At 36.6% G+C, this 23,786-nt stretch overlaps 1 protein-coding gene across 3 annotated transcripts in view; it reads right to left on the reverse strand.

Annotated features, from left to right (window-relative positions):
• The window catches only part of EPB41L5 (erythrocyte membrane protein band 4.1 like 5), a 167,575-nt gene that overhangs the window by 81,433 nt on the left and 62,356 nt on the right, over positions 1–23,786 (reverse strand). For all 3 annotated transcript variants that reach the window (XM_037848982.1, XM_037848981.1, XM_037848983.1), the window contains exons 13-16: positions 23,342–23,448; positions 22,272–22,299; positions 2,065–2,107; positions 1,534–1,649 (exon numbers count right to left, since the gene is read on the reverse strand). In XM_037848982.1, the coding sequence (XP_037704910.1) occupies positions 1,534–1,649; positions 2,065–2,107; positions 22,272–22,299; positions 23,342–23,448 (294 nt within the window). The remainder of the gene's footprint in view (positions 1–1,533; positions 1,650–2,064; positions 2,108–22,271; positions 22,300–23,341; positions 23,449–23,786) is intronic.

Below are 23,786 nucleotides of genomic sequence, written 5' to 3' on the forward strand. Positions count from 1 at the left end.
CATAGCTCCAAGACATGTCAGCTCTATATTGAGCTCCGTGCCGCTGTGATCTATACTGAGGCTCATTATGTTTTAAAGACCACCGCTTCAGTCTCAGCACAACCACATAAAGGAAAGAGGACACACAGCTTCAAATTTTTCAGTTTTCTTGAAATTCAACCAGACTAAATACTCTTTCTACAGGATGCACGAAAAGAACTGAGTAATGCCTGGCAGATTAAACAGATTTTAGTGTTAGAAAACAAGATGTAAACTAAACAGACTGTCAATTTCATATCAATATAAAAGGCAAACATATTAAGGTATTCCTTTTGTAGTTGAAGTCTGAGTACTATTTTCCTTGCCAAAAGGACTTTGTGTTAATACAAAGGAGATAAAACATAGTTGCTTATTGAAGCTGTGTTTGCAGTAAGAAATTGATGAAAATCTTTTCAATGGCTTAAAAAAAACTAAAGGCTACAATTTGGCATTTACAAATTTTCACAAACCAAGTACAATGCCACACTCCCAAAAGAATGCAAAAAAGGGAGAATGGGGGTGGGTGGGGTAGACCAACCCTTACTTAGAGACTAATCTTAAATTATTTGGAACTGAAGTCAAAATATGCCAGTCAATGAGTTACCCATCAAGACCGAAGCACCTTGGGTTAGTTAAGCCAAAATAACAGTTAAGAAGATTACATAGCAAAGACCAAAAATAATCACCAACCACTGTTGACCCACCACCACGAAGGAAGCACTGGTTGCACAGAAAGCAGACCACAACCTTGAGATCACCACAGAAACTCATTAGATTTCAGGGACTAAATTAAGAGCAAGAGAAAAAGAGAAAAATCCTATGAAATATCAAGGTTCTGTTCATAAACAGGAATAAAATTTAAACAGATGACGCACCCAACATGAATACTCAATCAAATAATTCCCAAGGAACACCCCAAGGCACATATATTTATGTGGGAATGATTAACTTCAAAAAGCCACAAACTATCCATATTTGTGTACTTACTATTAATCTAGACAAAGATCCTGGAAACCTAAATAAATGAAATATCTTCCCTGTCATCAGAGTATTATCTCTTAGTCTCCAAAAATAGAGTATTCCATGCTTTGCTTTACTGGAATATGATCATGTTTCCCTTTGGTTTTACCTTTAGTCTTTGATGAAGAAACCACATCCAGAGTAGTGGTATCTTGTTAGTAGAATAACATGTATTTCCCTTACGGATCTGGGAACAAGTTCTACTAACTAGCAAGGATGTCTTTCTCAACAAAGAACCAGCCATCACCCCCAAATCATGCTAAACAAACTAAGGACAGCTGTCTGATGTCCTTCATTTAGACAACTGAGCTCCCTTCTTTATCCACACCCCTCATTTTCCCACTTCTATAGGACCACTTAATAATATGTTTCTTTTCAGTTCACAAATATGAATAATTTGCTTTCAATCATTTTTAAATTACTGTGATCATGGCTAAGAATTTGGAATACTATTAAGCAAGCAATATTTTATTCTGGTTTCAGGGGTTAACAAACCATTTCCTGTCGTGCTGGTCTGTTTCAGGGCTCCTTGGAAGATTCTCTATCTCCATTAGCACGGGACCAGAAGGAATGGAAGGGATCACAGGCAGAGTAGACTTCACACCCCAAGCCTTTGAACACAAATTTTTAAAATTCACCTATTTTTCCTCAGATAAAAGATCTTTCACCAGCAAAGAAAATACTAAAATGGAATACTATCAACATAATGAACAAAGATAATGTAAACAAAAGCTTTAATTTTACATATCATATGATAGTTAATAATTTAACTGTGTATTAATACTTTTATTCATTTTCCAGTACCTACAAGAACAGAAATGTTCTAGAACACCTGTTTTATTTACAATACCTTAAAGAATTAAATAACAGGGTATTAGATATTACTGAGACAATCTACAGGTAAGGAAAAGAAAATGCAAACAACTTGCAAAAGATAATACCACTAATCTAGAATGGAAAAATCTCAATACTACCATTGCTTGGCAAAATTCACTACAATGTTCTAGAAACTTAATATTGTCTTACCTGTTGGGAGCCATTACTCTGGGCTGAAACATTATTGTGAACCCTGTAACGGGAAAAAAAATCCATTAAAAAACTATATATGAAAATTCTAGGGCCACACTTTGTAAGATCATACACACACAAGTGAAAGCAGCTTTATTTCAAAGACATTAATGTTCTCTTACAAATAAAGAAATAACATTGTTGGTACTTAAAATGAGGAGTGAAATATGCCTAGAAAACATTTGCTTTTCTAGGCAAACATTTGTTTTACTATAGTCGGCTCATTTGATATTTCAATAAACTTATATTTTAATTGTTCTTTAGATTTATACTTCACTACTAATCTGGTTTATTCATTGGATAATTTCTGTCAAAGATAGCAAAATATGTACAGCAGCATAAACAATTCTTTTAATTCAAGGCATCAAGCACAAATATCCATAAAATTATCTAACACTTCTTTTGTTGATTCCTGCCCTCTCAAGATTTTCTGGTGCCAGTAATAGCTCAGCATTTTATAATTCAAAAGGTCTTAGCATAAACTTAAAAAGTTAGAAACTTCTCTATATACTTCACCCTACAAATGATTTATAAAAATGTTTTTAAAAGTTTAGTTTAGCCTACACTTATCCATACCAACCCCACCCTCAAAAAAAGCACTTGGAAAAAAAAAAATCTAAACTTATAAGAAAATATCACAAAATAGAAACAAAATGCACAGCTACTACAAATGAACCATTATTCAATAAAATAACATCACATACCACCAAAACAAAAAGAAAAGTGTTTGCTGACCTAAAACATTCTACCACAAGGACAACTGGGATCCCTGAAGCAAAGAATTCAAATAATGTAAGAGAAAATGTATTCATAGTTATATATATATTATATATAATATATATCTATATTACAGTTATATGTTATATATATTTATATTATATGTAAAAAAATTTCCCTGCAGGTGAGAAAAAATCTGCATATTTAATGAGAGCACCGTGTTCCAGGAAAATGAAATATAGAATTAGATACATCGAACCCTTATTGTTAAGTTATTAACATTCATGGATAAGGAAAGAAAACTTCAGGCACAAGCTGTTTTAAAAAGCAAACTTTTACTGCCAGTAAAAGTTTGATGCAGACTTCTCCACAGTAATATTCAAGAATATTATACCCAACCAAGATGTCTTTCTAGTGAAAGGAAACAGGCAAAGCTTCTCAAACACAAACTCTATAAAAATACAGTTTCCACAAGCCTTTCTTGGGGGGGGAGGGGTGGGCGGCAGAATGGGGGTGAGGAGAACAAAACAAAAACTACCCAATGATGAAAGTCAGTCAAATAAGAAAGAACTCAAGAATAAAGACGATTTTCAAAAGGCCTGGTGATTCTATCTCCATCTATTACAAACTAAGTCACCAGAAGTTGTACCATCATTGCCTGAGTTCAAACCCAAGCTGCACCACAACCAAGTTAATCAATCTCTCTGCACCTCATGTTCCTCATTTACATGAGTTTGTTAGGTGGATTAAATGAATTAATACTAGCAGAGCACAAAGAACAGCGATAAATGAAACACAAAAAACTTAAAAAAAAAAAAAACAAAAAAAAAACTATAGCTCCATCACCAAGGCATTTGGAAAAAAGATTATACTCATTGGGCATGATTTGTTTTTACTAACCATATTGCTCTTCACAGAGTAAATGATGCTGGTTTAAGTAACCTGTGGTCCTAAATACTAATGAAATCCCATTCAGCTTGCTTAGTATAGAAGTTAGCCTCACTAGTCAATGGTTCCCCGGTTTTTCCTTTAGGAATATCTTCAGTACATGGATGAACAAAAGATAAATAACAATAACATGAGGAAAAAAGTCCTTATAATGAGTGATGTTAACTGGGTCATGGCTGCCTGTTTTCAAACAACTTGATACATAGAACTGGTCCCCCACAAAAGATATGTTCAAGTCCTAACCCCAGGTCTTGTGGGTGTGCACCAGTTTCAATAGAATCTCTGGTGGGCCTTAATCCATAGGACTGGAGTCATAAGCAAAGGAAATTCAGAGTCAGTCAGTAGAAGCTAGACGTTAGAAGAAACCGGAAGTCTGTAGAAATTGGAGGAACGGACACAAGGAGAGAGAATGCCACGTGACAGAGGAGTGCAGAAACTAGAAACAGTGGGAAAAAACAAGTCTTGACAATACCTTAATGTTCACTTCTAGCGTACAAAAGCACAAAGCAATAAATTCCTGTCATTTTAGCCAACCCATTGTATAGTATTTGTTATAGCAGTCCTAGCAAAACTAAAACATGTGGAAAGCACTATTTTCTCATAATTGTATTACTTCACTTCCACTGATACAAAAGAACGAATGAACCCTCTCATAACCGAGTGTGGTAGTTTGGAGGTTTTATGGACCCCAGAAAAGATCATGTCCTTAGATTTAATCCATTCCTATGGGCATAGACTTATTGTAGGTGGGACCTTTTAATTAGGTCATTTCAACTGAGATGTGACCCATCTCATTCAAGGCAGATCTTAATCCTCTTAATGGAGTTCTTTGTAACAGGATACGAGCAAGAGAAGCTCACAGAAAAATGTCCCCAGAGAAGCGAAGAGAGACAGAAGCTAAAAGAGAGGAAAACAGAGAGGAAAGAGAGGAAACACACAGAAAACAGAGAGAAAACCACTGAAGCCAGAAGCTGGAAGCAACAAAACCCAGGAAAGGACCAGCAGACGTCAGCCATGTGCCTTCCCATGTTCTGGATCACCAGCAGCCTTTCTTTAGGAAGAAGGTATCATCCTATTGATGCCTTAATTTAGACATTTTTCATGGCCTAAGAACTATAAGCTTGTAAGTTAATAAATTCACATTATAAAAGCCAACCCATGTCTGGTATATTGCATTTTGTTAGCTTTAGCAAACAGAAACAGCAACCTAATCCAAGCTTCCCCTTTTAAAAGGACTACCTATAGTAACTGACTCCTTTTCTGCTCTTATACCATCTCTAATCATCTGATTTCATCTACCATTTCTTTTTTCTTTTCTTTCCTGGTCTTCAAGACTATATGTGTCTTCCAAACGTGGAAAAAAATTACCTGAAGTGTCAACTATCCTTTAAAATGTTAACTATCCTTTAAAATGCTACCTCTTCTTAACACAATTTATATTAGTGAAGATTCACAAGACAGTAGCAAGGAGGAGACAAAATAGTACAAGGGAAATGACTGACACTAGCCAATTTGAAAGCCTGTTATTCAAACAGACATTTTATTAAACTATACAGTACAAGGTCAAGCAGCTTTTTAGGTCAAACAGCTGTTCCTTTTCAAACAGTAGTGTTTTCCATGGTTCACTGGAGCAAAACTGTTGATTCAACCATAAAACTCCAAGGGCAAGAGTCAAAAAGAATACATACCAATCCAAAGCTCAATTCTCTTAAGCACAGCTATACTATAGGGTGCTAATAATCTTCAGAAGAGCTGGATCCCCTGACTATACTAAAAGCATACTCCAATAAAAATAAAAAGTATCTGAATGAAGTATCCCATTTCTGCAGTGTTTTCCAGAGGTGAAAGCATCACTCAAGAAGCATCATCAAAGTTGAATTAATCTTAATTTTAAGAAATAGAGAGGCGGGGCAAGATGGCAGACTGGTGAGCTGTATGTTTTAGTTACTCCTCCAGGAAAGTAGGTAAAAAGCCAGGAACTGCGTGGACTGGACACCACAGAGCAATCTGTCTTTGGGTATACTTCATACAACACTCATGAAAACGTGGAACTGCTGAGATCAGCGAAATCTGTAAGTTTTTGCGGCCAGGGGACCCGCGCCCCTCCCTGCCAGGCTCAGTCCCGTGGGAGGAGGGGCTGTCAGCTCCAGGAAGGAGAAGGGAGAATTGCAGTGGCTGCTCTTATCAGAAACTCATTCTACTGATTCAAACTCCAACCATAGATAGACTGAGACCAGACACCAGAGACTCTGAGAGCAGCCAGCCCAGCAGAGAGGAGACAGGCATAGAAAAAAAACAACACGAAAAACTCCAAAATAAAAGCAGAGGATTTTTGGAGTTCTGGTGAACACAGAAAGGGGAGGGGCGGAGATCAGGCCTTGAGGCGCATATGCAAATCCCGAAGCAAGGCTGATCTCTCTGCCCTATGCACCTTTCCTTAATGGCCCTGGTTGCTTTGTCTATTAGCATTTCAATAACCCATTAGATCTCTGAGGAGGGCCGTTTTTTTTTTTTTTTTTTTAAATCCTTTTTGCTTTTTCTAAAACAATTACTCTAAGAAGCTCAATACAGAAAGCTTCAAAGAATTGAAATTTGGGCACGTCAAGTCAAGAGCAGAACTAAGAGAGCTCTGAGACAAAAGGCAATAATCCAGTGGCTGAGAAAATTCACTAAACAACACAACTTCCCAAGAAAAGGGGGGTGTCCGCTCACAGCCACCATCCTGGTGGACAGGAAACACTCCTGCCCATCGCCAGCCCCATAGCCCAGAGCTGCCCCAGACAACCCAGTGTGACGGAAGTGCTTCAAATAACAGGCACACACCACAAAACTGGGCGTGGACATTAGCCTTCCCTGCAACCTCAGCTGAATGTCCCAGAGCTGGGAAGGGGGAGCAGTGTGAATTAACAAAGCCCCATTCAGCCATCATTTGAGCAGACTGGGAGCCTCCCAACTCAGCGCAGCAGCCCAGAACTGCCCTGGGGGGACGGCACTCACCTGTGACATAGCACAGTCATCCCTCAACAGAGGACCCGGGGTGCACAGCCTGGAAGAGGGGCCCACTTGCAAGTCTCAGGAACCATACGCCAATACCAAAGACTTGTGGGTCAGTGGCAGAGACAAACTGTGGCAGGACTGAACTGAAGGATTAGACTATTGCAGCAGCTTTAAAACTCTAGGATCATCAGGGAGATTTGATTGTTAGGGCCACCCCACCTCCCCGACTGCCCAGAAACACGCCCCACATACAGGGCAGGCAACACCAACTACACACGCAAGCTTGGTACACCAATTGGGCCCCACAAGACTCACTCCCCCACTCACCAAAAAGGCTAAGCAGGGGAGATCTGGCTTGTGGAGAACAGGTGGCTCGTGGACGCCACCTGCTGGTTAGTTAGAGAAAGTGTACTCCACGAAGCTGTAGATCTGATAAATTAGAGATAAGGACTTCAACTGGTCTACAAACCCTAAAAGAACCCTATCAAGTTCAGCAAATGCCACGAGGCCAAAAACAACAGAAAATTATAAAGCATATGAAAAAAACAGACGATATGGATAACCCAAGCCCAAGCACCCAAATCAAAAGACCAGAAGAGACACACCTAGAGCAGCTACTCAAAGAACTAAAGATGAACAATGAGACCATAGTACGGGATATGAAGGAAATCAAGAAGACCCTAGAAGAGCATAAAGAAGACATTGCAAGACTAAATAAAAAAATGGATGATCTTATGGAAATTAAAGAAACTGTTCACCAAATTAAAAATATTCTGGACACTCATAGTACAAGACTAGAGGAAGTTGAACAACGAATCAGTGACCTGGAAGATGACAGAATGGAAAATGAAAGCATAAAAGAAAGAATGGGGAAAAAAATTGAAAAACTCGAAATGGACCTCAGGGATATGATAGATAATATGAAACGTCCGAATATAAGACTCATTGGTGTCCCAGAAGGGGAAGAAAAGGGTAAAGGTCTAGGAAGAGTATTCAAAGAAATTGTTGGGGAAAACTTCCCAAATCTTCTAAACAACATAAATACACAAATCATAAATGCTCAGCGAACTCCAAATAGAATAAATCCAAAAAAACCCACTCCGAGACATATACTGATCACACTGTCAAACATAGAAGAGAAGGAGCAAGTTCTGAAAGCAGCAAGAGAAAAGCAATTCACCACATACAAAGGAAACAGCATAAGACTAAGTAGTGACTACTCAGCAGCCACCATGGAGGTGAGAAGGCAGTGGCACGATATATTTAAAATTCTGAGTGAGAGGAATTTCCAGCCAAGAATACTTTATCCAGCAAAGCTCTCCTTCAAATTCGAGGGAGAGCTTAAATTTTTCACAGACAAAGAAATGCTGAGAGAATTTGCTAACAAGAGACCTGCCCTACTGGAGATACTAAAGGGAGCCCTACAGACAGAGAAACAAAGACAGGACAGAGAGACTTGGAGAAAGGTTCAGTACTAAAGAGATTCGGTATGGGTACAATAAAGGATATTAATAGAGAGAGGGAAAAATATGGCAAACATAATCCAAAGGATAAGATGGCCGATTCAAGAAATGCCTTCACGGTTTTAACGTTGAATGTAAATGGATTAAACTCCCCAATTAAAAGATATAGATTCGCAGAATGGATCAAAAAAAATGAACCATCAATATGTTGCATACAAGAGACTCATCTTAGACACAGGGACACAAAGAAACTGAAAGTGAAAGGATGGAAAAAAATATTTCATGCAAGCTACAGCCAAAAGAAAGCAGGTGTAGCAATATTAATCTCAGATAAAATAGACTTCAAATGCAGGGATGTTTTGAGAGACAAAGAAGGCCACTACATACTAATAAAAGGGGCAATTCAGCAAGAAGAAATAACAATCGTAAATGTCTATGCACCCAATCAAGGTGCCACAAAATACATGAGAGAAACATTGGCAAAACTAAAGGAAGCAATTGATGTTTCCACAATAATTGTGGGAGACTTCAACACATCACTCTCTCCTATAGATAGATCAACCAGACAGAAGACCAATAAGGAAATTGAAAACCTAAACAATCTGATAAATGAATTAGATTTAACAGACATCTACAGGACATTACATCCCAAATCACCAGGATACACATACTTTTCTAGTGCTCACGGAACTTTCTCCAGAATAGATCATATGCTGGGACATAAAACAAGCCTCAATAAATTTAAAAAGATTGAAATTATTCAAAGCACATTCTCTGACCACAATGGAATACAATTAGAAGTCAATAACCATCAGAGACTTAGAAAATTCACAAATACCTGGAGGTTAAACAACACACTCCTAAACAATCAGTGGGTTAAAGAAGAAATAGCAAGAGAAATTGCTAAATATATAGAGACGAATGAAAATGAGAACACAACATACCAAAACCTATGGGATGCAGCAAAAGCAGTACTAAGGGGGAAATTTATAGCACTAAACGCATATATTAAAAAGGAAGAAAGAGCCAAAATCAAAGAACTAATGGATCCACTGAAGAACCTAGAAAATGAACAGCAAACCAATCCTAAACCAAGTACAAGAAAAGAAATAACAAGGATTAAAGCAGAAATAAATGACATAGAGAACAAAAAAACAATAGAAAGGATAAATATCACCAAAAGTTGGTTCTTTGAGAAGATCAACAAGATTGACAAGCCCCTAGCTAGACTGACAAAATCAAAAAGAGAGAAGACCCATATAAACAAAATAATGAATGAAAAAGGTGACATAACTGCAGATCCTGAAGAAATTAAAAAAATTATAAGAGGATATTATGAACAACTGTATGGCAACAAACTGGATAATGTAGAAGAAATGGACAATTTCCTGGAAACATATGAACAACCTAGACTGACCAGAGAAGAAAAAGAAGACCTCAACCAACCCATCACAAGCAAAGAGATTCAATCAGTCATCAAAAATCTTCCCACAAATAAATGCCCAGGGCCAGATGGCTTCACAGGGGAATTCTACCAAACTTTCCAGAAAGAACTGACACCAATCTTACTCAAACTCTTTCAAAACATTGAAAAAAATGGAACACTACCTAACTCATTTTATGAAGCTAACATCAATCTAATACCAAAACCAGGCAAAGATGCTACAAAAAAGGAAAACTACCGGCCAATCTCCCTAATGAATATAGATGCAAAAATCCTCAACAAAATACTTGCAAATCGAATCCAAAGACACATTAAAAAAATCATACACCATGACCAAGTGGGGTTCATTCCAGGCATGCAAGGATGGTTCAACATAAGAAAAACAATCAATGTATTACAACACATTAAAAACTCGAAAGGGAAAAATCAATTGATCATCTCAATAGATGCTGAAAAAGCATTTGACAAAATCCAACATCCCTTTTTGATAAAAACACTTCAAAAGGTAGGAATTGAAGGAAACTTCCTCAACATGATAAAGAGCATATATGAAAAACCCACAGCCAGCATAGTACTCAATGGTGAGAGACTGAAAGCCTTCCCTCTAAGATCAGGAACAAGACAAGGATGCCCGCTGTCATCACTGTTATTCAACATTGTGCTGGAAGTGCTAGCCAGGGCAATCCGGCAAGACAAAGAAATAAAAGGCATCCAAATTGGAAAAGAAGAAGTAAAACTGTCATTGTTTGCAGATGATATGATCTTATATCTAGAAAACCCTGAGAAATCAACGATACACCTACTAGAGCTAATAAACAAATTTAGCAAAGTAGCGGGATACAAGATTAATGCACATAAGTCAGTAATGTTTCTATATGCTAGAAATGAACAAACTGAAGAGACACTCAAGAAAAAGATACCATTTTCAATAGCAACTAAAAAAATCAAGTACCTAGGAATAAACTTAACCAAAGATGTAAAAGACCTATACAAAGAAAACTACATAACTCTACTAAAAGAAATAGAAGGGGACCTTAAAAGATGGAAAAATATTCCATGTTCATGGATAGGAAGGCTAAATGTCATTAAGATGTCAATTCTACCCAAACTCATCTACAGATTCAATGCAATCCCAATCAAAATTCCAACAACCTACTTTGCAGACTTGGAAAAGCTAGTTATCAAATTTATTTGGAAAGGGAAGATGCCTCGAATTGCTAAAGACACTCTAAAAAAGAAAAACGAAGTGGGAGGACTTACACTCCCTGACTTTGAAGCTTATTATAAAGCCACAGTTGCCAAAACAGCATGGTACTGGCACAAAGATAGACATATAGATCAATGGAATCGAATTGAGAATTCAGAGATAGACCCTCAGATCTATGGCCGACTGATCTTTGATAAGGCCCCCAAAGTCACCGAACTGAGCCATAATGGTCTTTTCAACAAATGGGGCTGGGAGAGTTGGATATCCATATCCAAAAGAATGAAAGAGGACCCCTACCTCACCCCCTACACAAAAATTAACTCAAAATGGACCAAAGATCTCAATATAAAAGAAAGTACCATAAAACTCCTAGAAGATAATGTAGGAAAACATCTTCAAGACCTTGTATTAGGAGGCCACTTCCTAGACTTTACACCCAAAGCACAAGCAACAAAAGAGAAAATAGATAAATGGGAACTCCTCAAGCTTAGAAGTTTCTGCACCTCAAAGGAATTTCTCAAAAAGGTAAAGAGGCAGCCAACTCAATGGGAAAAAATTTTTGGAAACCATGTATCTGACAAAAGACTGATATCTTGCATATACAAAGAAATCCTACAACTCAATGACAATAGTACAGACAGCCCAATTATAAAATGGGCAAAAGATATGAAAAGACAGTTCTCTGAAGAGGAAATACAAATGGCCAAGAAACACATGAAAAAATGTTCAGCTTCACTAGCTATTAGAGAGATGCAAATTAAGACCACAATGAGATACCATCTAACACCGGTTAGAATGGCTGCCATTAAACAAACAGGAAAGTACAAATGCTGGAGGGGATGTGGAGAAATTGGAACTCTTATTCATTGTTGGTGGGACTGTATAATGGTTCAGCCACTCTGGAAGTCAGTCTGGCAGTTCCTTAGAAAACTAGATATAGAGCTACCATTCGATCCAGCGATTGCACTTCTCGGTATATACCCGGAAGATCGGAAAGCAGTGACACGAACAGATATCTGCACGCCAATGTTCATAGCAGCATTATTCACAATTGCCAAGAGATGGAAACAACCCAAATGTCCTTCAACAGATGAGTGGATAAATAAAATGTGGTATATACACACGATGGAATACTACGCGGCAGTAAGAAGGAACGATCTGGTGAAACATATGACAACATGGATGAACCTTGAAGACATAATGCTGAGCGAAATAAGCCAGGCACAAAAAGAGAAATATTATATGCTACCACTAATGTGAACTTTGAAAAATGTAAAACAAATGGTTTATAATGTAGAATGTAGGGGAACTAGCAGTAGAGAGCAATTAAGGAAGGGGGAACAATAATCCAAGAAGAACAGATAATCTATTTAACGTTCTGGGGATGCCCAGAAATGACTATGGTCTGTTAATTTCTGATGGATATAGTAGGAACAAGTTCACAGAAATGTTGCTATATTATGTAACTTTCTTGGGGTAAAGTAGGAACATGTTGGAAGTTAAGCAGTTATCTTAGGTTAGTTGTCTTTTTCTTACTCCCTTGCTATGGTCTCTTTGAAATGTTCTTTTATTGTATGTTTGTTTTCTTTTTAACTTTTTTTTTCATACAGTTGATTTGAAAAAAGAAGGGAAAGTTAAAAAAAAGAAAAAAGACAAACAAGGAAAAAAAAAAAAAAAAGATGTAGTGCCCCCTTGAGGAGCCTGTGGAGAATGCAGGGGTATTCGCCTACCCCACCTCCATGGTTGCTAACATGACCACAGACACAGGGGACTGGTGGTTTGATGGGTTGAGCCCTCTACCATAAGTTTTACCCTTGGGAAGACGGTTGCTGCAAAGGAGAGGCTAGGCCTCCCTGTATTTGTGCCTAAGAGTCTCCTCCTGAATGCCTCTTTGTTGCTCAGATGTGGCCCTCTCTCTCTGGCTAAGCCAACTTGAAAGGTGAAATCACTGCCCTCCCCCCTACGTGGGATCAGACACCCAGGGAAGTGAATCTCCCTGGCAACGTGGAATATGACTCCCGGGGAGGAATGTAGACCCAGCATCGTGGGATGGAGAACATCTTCTTGACCAAAAGGGGGATGTGAAAGGAAATGAAATAAGCTTCAGTGGCAGAGAGATTCCAAAACGAGCCGAGAGATCACTCTGGTGGGCACTCTTACGCACACTTTAGACAACCCGTTTTAGGTTCTAAAGAATTGGGGTAGCTGGTGGTGGATACCTGAAACTATTAAACTACAACCCAGAACCCATGAATCTCGAAGACAGTTGTATAAAAATGTAGCTTATGAGGGGTGACAGAGGGATTGGGAATGCCATAAGGACCAAACTCCACTTTGTCTAGTTTATGGATGGATGTGTAGAAAAGTAGGGGAAGCAAACAAACAGACAAAGGTACCTAGTGTTCTTTTTTACTTCAATTGCTCTTTTTCAGTCTAATTATTATTCTTGTTATTTTTGTGTGTGTGCTAATGAAGGTGTCAGGGATTGATTTAGGTGATGAATGTACAACTATGTAATGGTACTGTAAACAATCGAAAGTACAATTTGTTTTGTATGACTGCGTGGTATGTGAATAAATCTCAATAAAATGATGATTAAAAAAAAAAAAAAAGAAATAGAATAAATATTCATACTCAGTTTTTGATCTGAGATATGTATTTCAGAAAAATTTAAAGGAAGACAAACTTTTGAAAATAAAAGCCTTAATTTATCCAACTGTGTACCACTGTTTAAACATTTCTGCTAGCTTAATCAGGTAAAATTTCTTACTTTGAGCTCTAATATTCTGTCCCACCCTTTCTTTCAGGCAAAGAAAGCATTATCCGTTTAAAAACAAGCAAGCAGTCACTCTGGTGGACATTCTTACACATTATATAGACAACACCTCTTAGGTTTTAATGTATTGGAATAGCTAGAAGTAAATACCTGAAACTATCAAACTCCAACCCAGTAGTCTGGACTCCTGAAGACGACTGTATAACAATGAAGCTTACAAGGGGTGATAGCGTGATTGTGCAAACCTTGTGGATCATACTCCCTTTATCAAGTGTATGGATGGATGAGTAGAAGAATGGGGACAAAAACTAAATGAAAAATGGGGTGGGATGGGGGGATGATTGGGGTGTTCTTTTTTACTTTTATTTTTTATTCTTATTCTGATTCTTTCTGATGTAAATGTTCAAAAATAGATTGGAGTGATGAATGCATAACTATATGATGGTACTATGAATAGTTTATTGTACAACATGGATGATTATATGATATGTGAATATATCTCAATAAAACTGAATTTAATTTAAAAAAAGCAAGCAAGCAAGCAAAATAATTTTAAAAGTACAGAAACTCTCTATAACATTTCTCTACCATTTTTCTTAAAAGCATACTTTATAAATAACTCCAGGAAAAATACAGTGTACAACCCACCCCCCCAAAAAAAGCACAAAACATTTTTTAACCTAATTAAAAATTCACAATGGAGAGAATTCCTCCCTACCCTATTCACTTATTTACTTCTTAACAGTCTACCAAGTGCTAAAGAAACTTGATGTGAAGCCTTTTGCAAAAAGCCAAGAGTACTTTCATCCTGAATCACTAATCACAACTTGGCTTTAAAGGCTTTCCAAGGGATGAAAACTGAATAGGATATCATGGGGAGGAGCTCACCTTTACAATGAAAATCAATGGTGGGATAATCAAATTACCATACTTAGTATCCCTAAAACAAACCACTTCCCATTTTGAAGAAGCTCTAGTCATACATCTGCCAAACAGGAGTGTAGACAAACTCAAAACAAACTAGATTTGGCATGAATCCTGATTCTTTAACAGACATTCCAAAGATTCTGTTACATACCCATTTCTGAGGAACATTTTATGAAACGTTGTAATAAACACTATCAAAATTAATTATCAAAATTAACTGAGCCATGAGGGGCAGGACTTTCAGAATGGCAGTAAGCAGCGAAACAAACATTTAAATGGTGAAAACTATTAAAAATAATCCTTAAAGGTTGCTAGAAAATGTCCTAAAGGCATAAATCAAAAGGGGAAACATTCATTCAGAAATCTACTAAATCTCAGTAAAAGCAGAGAGTCAGTGACATTGGACCCACAATTTACTTCCAACCATTCTTTCCTCACTCTGTGTGCTCGAAGTTCTTCTACAGATGGATGCCTCCAAGAAGACAAGCAACTCTATCCCAGCTACCAGTCTAGGGTTGAGGTTCCCCCTTAGACAGGACAGGCCACCAGCAGTGCTTTCTCTCTAGCACTGTGTTGCACAGCTAAATTCCTGACAGGCATGGATACAAGGAATGGGGCTATTTTCTGTAACCCAGCCCACAACTGAAGGACAGACCAGGCTCCAAATACTGGGAATCCAATCTCCTCTGCCTCAGCTCACTCAGAGGGTGGAGATTCCATTCTGAGAGAGGCAAGTCAAAAAGACCTGGGGCTACCAACCCCACCCAGCACCCACTCACAGAACAGGGGTGTTACTCGAGAAGGAGGCTGCTGTCCCCAAACCCAGATCCAATGTAGTGGCTCAGAGTTTCTATTCCAGGGAAAAAGAGAGCAGTGAGATCAGAGAGCTCAGCAGCTCTAATAGGACCAACTTCATTTGAAACAGAGAATAAGGAAGTTCATGCTTAAGGGCGTTGTAGAAAACACCAGAGACACCAGAGATTTGGTAATCGGCAATTAAGGGAGGGCATGGTACTAACAAGTGAAACAACAGATCATCTAGAATCTCACCATATTCCAAGTAAGATAAGTGCAGAGAAGTATAATCAGATCTATCAGAGTAAAAACACTGAAAGAAAGACAAAGAGAGAATCCTGAAAGCAGAAGGAAAAGAAGCAACTCAAGTACAAGGGATCCGCTGACTTCTCATCAGAAACTATGGAGACCAGAGGCAATGGGATGACATATTCAAAATGAAAGAACTAAGAGAAAAAAATGTAAACCAGGAAATCTACATGCATAAAAACTTTCCTTCAAAAATGAAGAATTAAAATCTCTATTAAACAAAAAGTGAGAGCATTTGTCACTAGCAGAGCTGCCCTGAAAGAATGACTAAAGTGAGTACTTCAGGCTGAAATGATTGCACACCAGAAAGTAATTCAGATGCACATTAAAAAAAATAAAGTGTGTCAGTAAAGGTAATTATGTAAATTATGTAAATAATTATGTAAATAATCATGACAGAATAATTGCTTTTTTTCCCATTCTTCTCTGAACTAACAGAAAAAAAAAAAACAATTAAATAAAACTATATGTACATAATTGTGGTGTTGAACTATAATATATACAATGTAATATAATCAAAAAGAATAGCACAAAGGAGGTGGGTGGGAACAAACCTGCACTGGGGTCAAGAAATGACACTGTTTGGTAACATAAATCCATAGGAAAAAAAATGAAAAAATCAAGAAATGGTAAATGAGAAGGTTAAAACAGCAAACTCTATAATATATACTTATTCTCCTTTCTTCCCTCATCTTCTTTAAAATACATAAAGTAATAAATACAACAATGTATTATTGGGTTTTTAACATATAGACACATTTGTTACAATACAGAAAAAAAAAATGGGAGGACGAGGGAATAGAGCTACATAGTAATAAAATTTCTATCTCACCTGAAGTAATTTAATATAAATCTGAACTTGATTCTGTTAACTTAAAATGAACACTGTAATCCTAGAACAACCACTCAGAAAATAACTTAAAAAAAATAGCGCCAAAAAATCATTAATGTTCTTTGCAGAAACTAAGTGATCCTAAAATACACATGGAAATCGGGAGACCAAAATAGCCAAAACAATCTTGAAAAAAGAAAAACAGAGTTGGAAGGCTCACCCTTCCCATTTCAAAACTTACTACAAAGCCACAGTAATAAAGATATTGTGATACTGGAATAAGGACACACATACAGATTAGTGAAACAAAATTGAGAGCCCAGAAGTAAACTCATCCATCTGTGGTCAAGTATGCCAAGACAATTCAATGGAGAAAGAACAGTCTTTTCAACAGATGGTGCTGGAACAACAGAATGTCCACATGCAAAAGAAAGAATATGGACACTTGCCTCACATGATAAATAAACATTAACTCAAAATGGACCAAAGACCTAAATGTAAGAGCTAAAACTGTAAAACTCTTAGAAGAAAACACAGAAGTAAACCTTTATGGCCTTAAACTAGGCAATGGTTTCTTAAATATGACACTAAAAGCACAAGCAACTAAAGAAAAATTAGACAAACTGCACATCATCAAAATTAAAATTTTTTGTGCTTCAAAGAAAAAACTAAATGGGAGAAAATTTTTGAAATCATGTATCACATAAGGGAATTGTATCTAGAATACATAAAGAACACCAACAACCTAATAATAAAAAGAGAAAGAACCTAATTTAAAATCATTAATTAAAATAATACAATAGGAAATATTCACTTAATGCAAAACAAGGCAGTAAACGAAATAGGAACAAAAAAGACATTAGAAGTACAGATAACAAAAAGCAAAATGAGAAACATACTCACTACGATGGCTTTTAATAAAAATCTGAAAATAAGTGTTGGTGAGGATGTAGAGAAATTGAAACTATTGTAAACTTTGGTGAGAATATAAAATTGTACAGCTGCTATGGAAAACAGTTTGGTATTCTTCAAAAAGATAAACATAAAATTACCATATGAACCGACAATACCACTTATTAGTATATACCCACAAAAGTAAGAAAAGGGACTCAGAAAATGATATACCAATGTTCAGAGCAGCATTATTTACAATAGTCAAAAGGTAGAAACAATTCAAATATCCACCAGTAGATGAATGGATTATCAAAATGTGGTATACACATACAATGGAATGTAATACAGCATAAAAAGCAATGAAGTTCTGATACATGCTGCAATATGGATGAATCTTGAAAACACTGTGTTAAATGAAATAAACCAGACACAAAAGGACAAATACTGCATGAGTCTACTTGTAAGAAATATCTAAAATAAGTAAACTAATAGAGACAGAAAGTAGATTAGAGGTTACCAGGGGCAATGGGGAGGAGGGAATAGGGAGAATTCACTTAATGGGTACAGAGTTTCTGTCTGAGGTTATGAAAAGTTTTGTAAAGTATGGAGGTAATGGTAGCACAAAATTAACTATAAATAATACCACCGAATTGTACACTTAAAAAGGGTTAAAATGAGAATTCTGTATTATGTATAAATTACCACAATAAAATTTTTTTAAAAAGGGAGATATAAATCAAATCATATCAGGAATAAAATCAAATGTGAATAAAACAAACAATCCAATCAAAAGGCTGGAAAAAAACACCAAGATCCATTTATGCTGTCTAAAAGAGACACATTAGATTCAAAGATACAAATATGTCGGAAATAAAGGGATGGGAAAAGATAAACCATGAAAGGTGACCTCAGTGGTAGAGTAAGCACTCCAAAAATCCTTTCCTCCATAAAAGCAATGTGAATGTTGGCAAGTCATCAAACCAATTTTTTCAGAACACTAGAAACTAACAAAAGGCTTGAAACAATCTGAGGAGCACTTATTCAAGAAAAAACAGTTAACTCTTAATAAGGGCAGTAGTGTTGGTGGTGCTTTTAGCATGCCTTATTCCCATCTCCCTTTCCAAAGCTCTCTGCAGCCTTGAAAGCCAACAGCAAACACAGTAAAAACCAGCAGTCTAGAAGCAACCACCAGAGGGGTCAGAATGGAGCTGGAGCTCTTTCAAAGCCCAATTCTCAGAGAACTGCCATTATTTGACCTGTCTGGAATTTCTGTGGGAAACATCACTTTCAAGGCTTTGTTTTTATCAGACATGACTCAGAGCTTGCCTGGTGGGAACAAACTTTTCCCCAGGGACATTAGTCCAAAAGCATCCCGTGGTAACTGTTGAACATCACAGCTGCTAAGGCAGCAATAACAGCTGGGGCAACCAAGTGACTTCAGTAGCCACACGTGACCAAGAATACAGACCTTACAGAATTAGTTCAGGAGAGTCACTAAACAGATAAACAGCAAAAACAATCAGCAACAACAAAACTGGGGAGAGATGAAAATCTGATTTCTAGATTTTCTATTTTAAATATACAATTTTAAATGTCCAGTTTTCAAAAACTCTGTAAGACATAAGAAGAAACAAGAAGGTACAGGGGTAAAAAAGAAGACAATAGAAAATGTCCCTGAGAAAGATCAGTCACTGCCCTTACTATACAAAGACTTTAAATCAGCTATTTTAAATATGTTTAAAAATTAACAAAACCATATGTAAAGAAATAAAGGAAAGTATGAGAACAAATGTCTCACCAAATCGAGAATATCAATGAAGAGATAGAAATTATTTTTAAAAACACCAAATAAAAATTCTGGCATTGAAAAGTAAAATAACTGAAATAAAAAATTCACTCGAGGGGCTCAACACCAGATTTAAGCAGAGAGAGGAGAGTCAGAGAACTTGAAGACAGCTCAAGATTATTCAGTCTGAAGAACAGAAAGTAAAAAGAACAGAGAGTCAAGTGACCTGTGGAACAGTATCAAGTATACCAACATAAGCATAAGTGAGGGGGAATCCCAAGAGAAAAGAGAAAGGGGCAGAAAGAGTATCTAAGGAAATAATACTTGAAAATTCTAAAATTTGATGAAAAAGACATATATCATAGGGAAAGCAAACATATGCAAGCCATATTGGCCATACTTATGTCAGACAAAATAAGACTTTAAAATGAAAAAATGTTACTAGAGGTAAAAAGGTAGATTATAATAAAAGGCTCACTCCATCAGGAAAATACCACAATTGTAAACATATATGCACCTAACAACAAAGCTCCAAAATAAATGGAGCAAAAATTGATAGAACTAAAGGGAGACTTCAGTATTCCACTTTCAATAATACACAGAACTAGGCAAAAAATTAAAAAGGAAACAGAAGACTTGAACTAACATAGACCTTAGAGACATCTGTAGAACACTCCACTCAACAACAGAATACAGAGATTCTCAAATGCAAAAGAAACATTTTCCAAGATAAACCATATGCTAAATCATAAAGCAACTCTCAATAAAATTAAAAGGACAAAAATCATACAAAGTATGTTCTCTAACCACAATGGAATAAAATTAGGAGAAAAAAAAAAAACACAAGGAAATTTTAAGATATTCACAACTATGTGAAAATTAAGCAACACACTCCTAATTAACTAATAAATCAAAAAATAAATCAAGAGGGGAATTAGAAAATAGTCTGGGATGAATAAATATGAAAACACAACACACCAAAGCTTACAGGATGCCACTAAAGCAGTGCTTAGAGGGAAAGGTATAACGATCTCAAATTAATAACCCAATCTCCCACTTTAAAACACTGGAAAAAAGAAGAGCAAACTAAGCCTAAAGGAAGCAGCAGGAAGGGAATTGTACAAATTAAAGAGAAAATTAATGAAATATAAAAAGAAATCAACAAAACCAAAAAATTGTTCTTTTTTGAAAAGATCAACAAAATTGACAATCCTACAAGGACTGACCAAGGGGGGAAAAAAAGAGAGAAGATACAAATTACTAACATCAGGAATGAGTGGACATTACAACAGACCTTAAAGAAATAAGAAAGATTATAAGTGAATTATATGAACAACTGTATGCCAACAAATTACATAATTTACATGAAATGGACAAATTCCTAGAAACAGACAAACAACTGAAGTGACTCAAGATGAAACAGACATTGAGAAGCTGGTGAAGAATGCAGGGGTATTGGCCTGCCCCACCTCAATGGTTGCTAATTTGCTCACAGACATAGGGGACTGGTGGTTGGATGGGTTGAGCCCTCTACCACAGGACTTGCCCTTGGGGAGACTTGCTGCAAAGAAGAGGATAGGCCTCCCTATAATTGTGCCTAAGAGCCTCCTCCCGAATGCCTCTTCGTTGTTCAGATGTGGCCCTCTCTCTCTAGCTAAGCCAACTTAAAGGTGAAATCACTGCCCTCCACCCTACGTGGGATCAGACACCCAGGGGAGTGAATCTCCCTGGCAACATGGAATATGACTCCCGGCAGGAATGTAGACTTGGCATCCTGGGATGGAGAACATCTTCCTGACCAAAAGGGGGAAATGAAAGGAAATGAAATAAACTTCAGTGGCAGAGAGATTCCAAAAGGAGCCGAGAGGTCACTCTGGTGGGCACTCTTACACACAATATAGACAACCCTTTTCAAGTTCTAATGAATTGGGGTAGCTGGTGGTGGATACCTGAAACTGTCAAACTACAATCCAGAACCCATGAATCTTGAAGACAATTGTATACAAATGTAGCTTATGAGGGGTGACAATGGGATTGGGAAAGCCAGAAGGACCACACTCCACTTTGTCTAGTTTATGGATGGATGAGTCGAAAAATGGGGGAAGGAAACAAACAAACAGACAGACAAAGGCACCTAGTGTTCTTTTTTATTTTAATTGCTCTTTTTCAATTGAATTATTATTCTTGTTATTTTTGTGTGTGTGGTAATGAAGGTGTCAGGGATTGATTTTGGTGATGAATGTACAACTATGTAATGGTACTGTGAACAATCGAATGTATGATTTGTTTTGTACAACTGTGTGGTATGTGAATATATCTCAATAAAATCAATATTTAAAAAAAAAAAGTTGAAACAGACAATCTGTATAGACCTACAACAAGTAGAGGAATTGAATTAGGAATTCACAAATAAAAGTCCAGGCTTATATGACTTTGTATGTATAGCAGAATTCACCATTAAAGAAGAATTAATACCAATTCTTTAGAAATTCCTCCTTCCCCCCCAAAAAAGGAGGGAACACTTATCAACTAATTCTATGAACCCTGTTACCAAAACCAAACAAAGCTATCACAGTAAAACTAGGCAAAAGACCAGCAACTTTTACAAATGCAGACACAACAATCCAAAACAAAATACCAGGAAACCAAATCTGGCCAAATATCATTCAAAAAAAAGAATTATACACCATGACCAAGAGGTATTTTTCTGAGGAATAAAATTAGAATTATTTTAAATCAACCTTTGTTCTCTGAGTTCCCTCTTACGCAAAGACCAAATTTATTCACCTTTATATCCTCAGTCATTTGCCAGTAAGAAATATATGTCATTCTCATTATGATTAGTACATCCACCTCCAATCACTCTATATTTCTTTAAACTGCTTTATTTTTCTTTATGTCAATTTTATCTCACATTATGTGTTTATTTGTTCCCTGTTATATCTTCAATGTTTAGGAACAACCTAACACCTTGAAAGGTCTTCAACGAATATTTGTTTAACTAATGAGAACAACAACATGAATTCTAAATCAGTCTAAATCAGTTCCAAAGTGGCAAGATATTACTCACCTGAGTTCTTCAGGTTTTGCTGTATTTGCTGACAGAAGGAAAAAAAAAACATAACTTCTCATTAATCTCATCTTACATGGTAAACTGCTTCACAATCCACCAAAATACAACCTTGAAAAGCAAGCCATGTTTCCCAATCACAGAGTCAAAAATCCTCATTCCACAAAAATTTAGGGGGGAAGGAGAGGGAAGTGTCACACCACTACAGCCAATAATGGTAATTAATGCCATTTTTAAAACACAGCATTATAGTAAATGTATATCTCTTCCTTTAAAAGGAACCATCTGCAAGCCTAGAGTGATATGAGTGAGATGTGGAAAACAGGAGACAATTTCAGATTTTAAACCACCATAAACTGAAATGGTTATTTATAGCTCCATATCATTTAACTTATAACCATAATGAACTATGTACTAAACATTGAAAGCAAAAGGAACACAGGGATATAAACAAAGCATGAAAATTATGAATATAAATTAGTTTTCTTTTTAAAAAATCAAGACTGCCGAACATCAGGACATCGTGATTGTTTTTGGACAAATGGGGATAACCCTGACATTGGGGATTCTTCAAATTCAATTTGAATTGTAATACACACTCAAATTCAAAACCAAACATAAGTTTTAATTTATTTCTCAAAATAAACATTGCTTTTTCTTACAAAACTAAAGTAACTGAATAAGTAACATTTATGAACTGGGAGATGCCTATGTACAATGTATGTTGACTATCAGATTAAAACCTATATTTAAAATAAAATTTCAATAACCTTTTAATATTATATGAAATAATTTTTACTTAAAATCTACTCAACATATGCCAATGTTTTTCAAAATACCCAAGAGGGTTTAAGAGATATTTTATTAAGAATGGGATCGGTAAGTCAAAAAAGAAGGGAAAATTTGCTTTATCAAAAAATTAAAATAGTTAATACAAACAAAAGCTGAACACAGTATCACAATAGTATCTGAATTGGCACTAGTATAACAGCTAATCTCAGCTAAAAATACAGACAATATCCCCCCCTGCATCTTATGAAGCAGTCCTGTGAAACAGGGTTGCACTTCACCTTTCATTTGTAGAATTCTTCGAGAATATCGTTTGCTGGGTCTTCTTTCAAAGGATGCTGATCTTCTTGCTTTACTGGTTTTTGTGGTCTGATACTCGGTTTTCCCACTAAAATAAATGAGGTGTTTTGAGAGGGATAAAAGATGTGAGGCTTACAATAATCATTTCTTTAATTTATGAATAAAAGAAAGTCTATGTTCAAGTTCTCCTTTAAAATACCAGCCTAAACTTCATCCTGAAGGAACCAGTAATAACAGCATTGCTATCTTTCTGTACCATATCGTTCACTCCCTCTCTAGGCTTGTGTGAAATATGCCACACAGAGCACACTGTTTTACTTAAGCATGCACATCACCTAACAACATACTAAACGATTTTGGAATATTTATGCTTTTATGGAACTCCCCTCCCCTCCCATCCACCCATCCACATTCCCCACCTCATGT

This window comes from Choloepus didactylus, chromosome 9 (assembly GCF_015220235.1).
Source record: "Choloepus didactylus isolate mChoDid1 chromosome 9, mChoDid1.pri, whole genome shotgun sequence".
Lineage (NCBI taxonomy): Eukaryota > Metazoa > Chordata > Mammalia > Pilosa > Megalonychidae > Choloepus > Choloepus didactylus.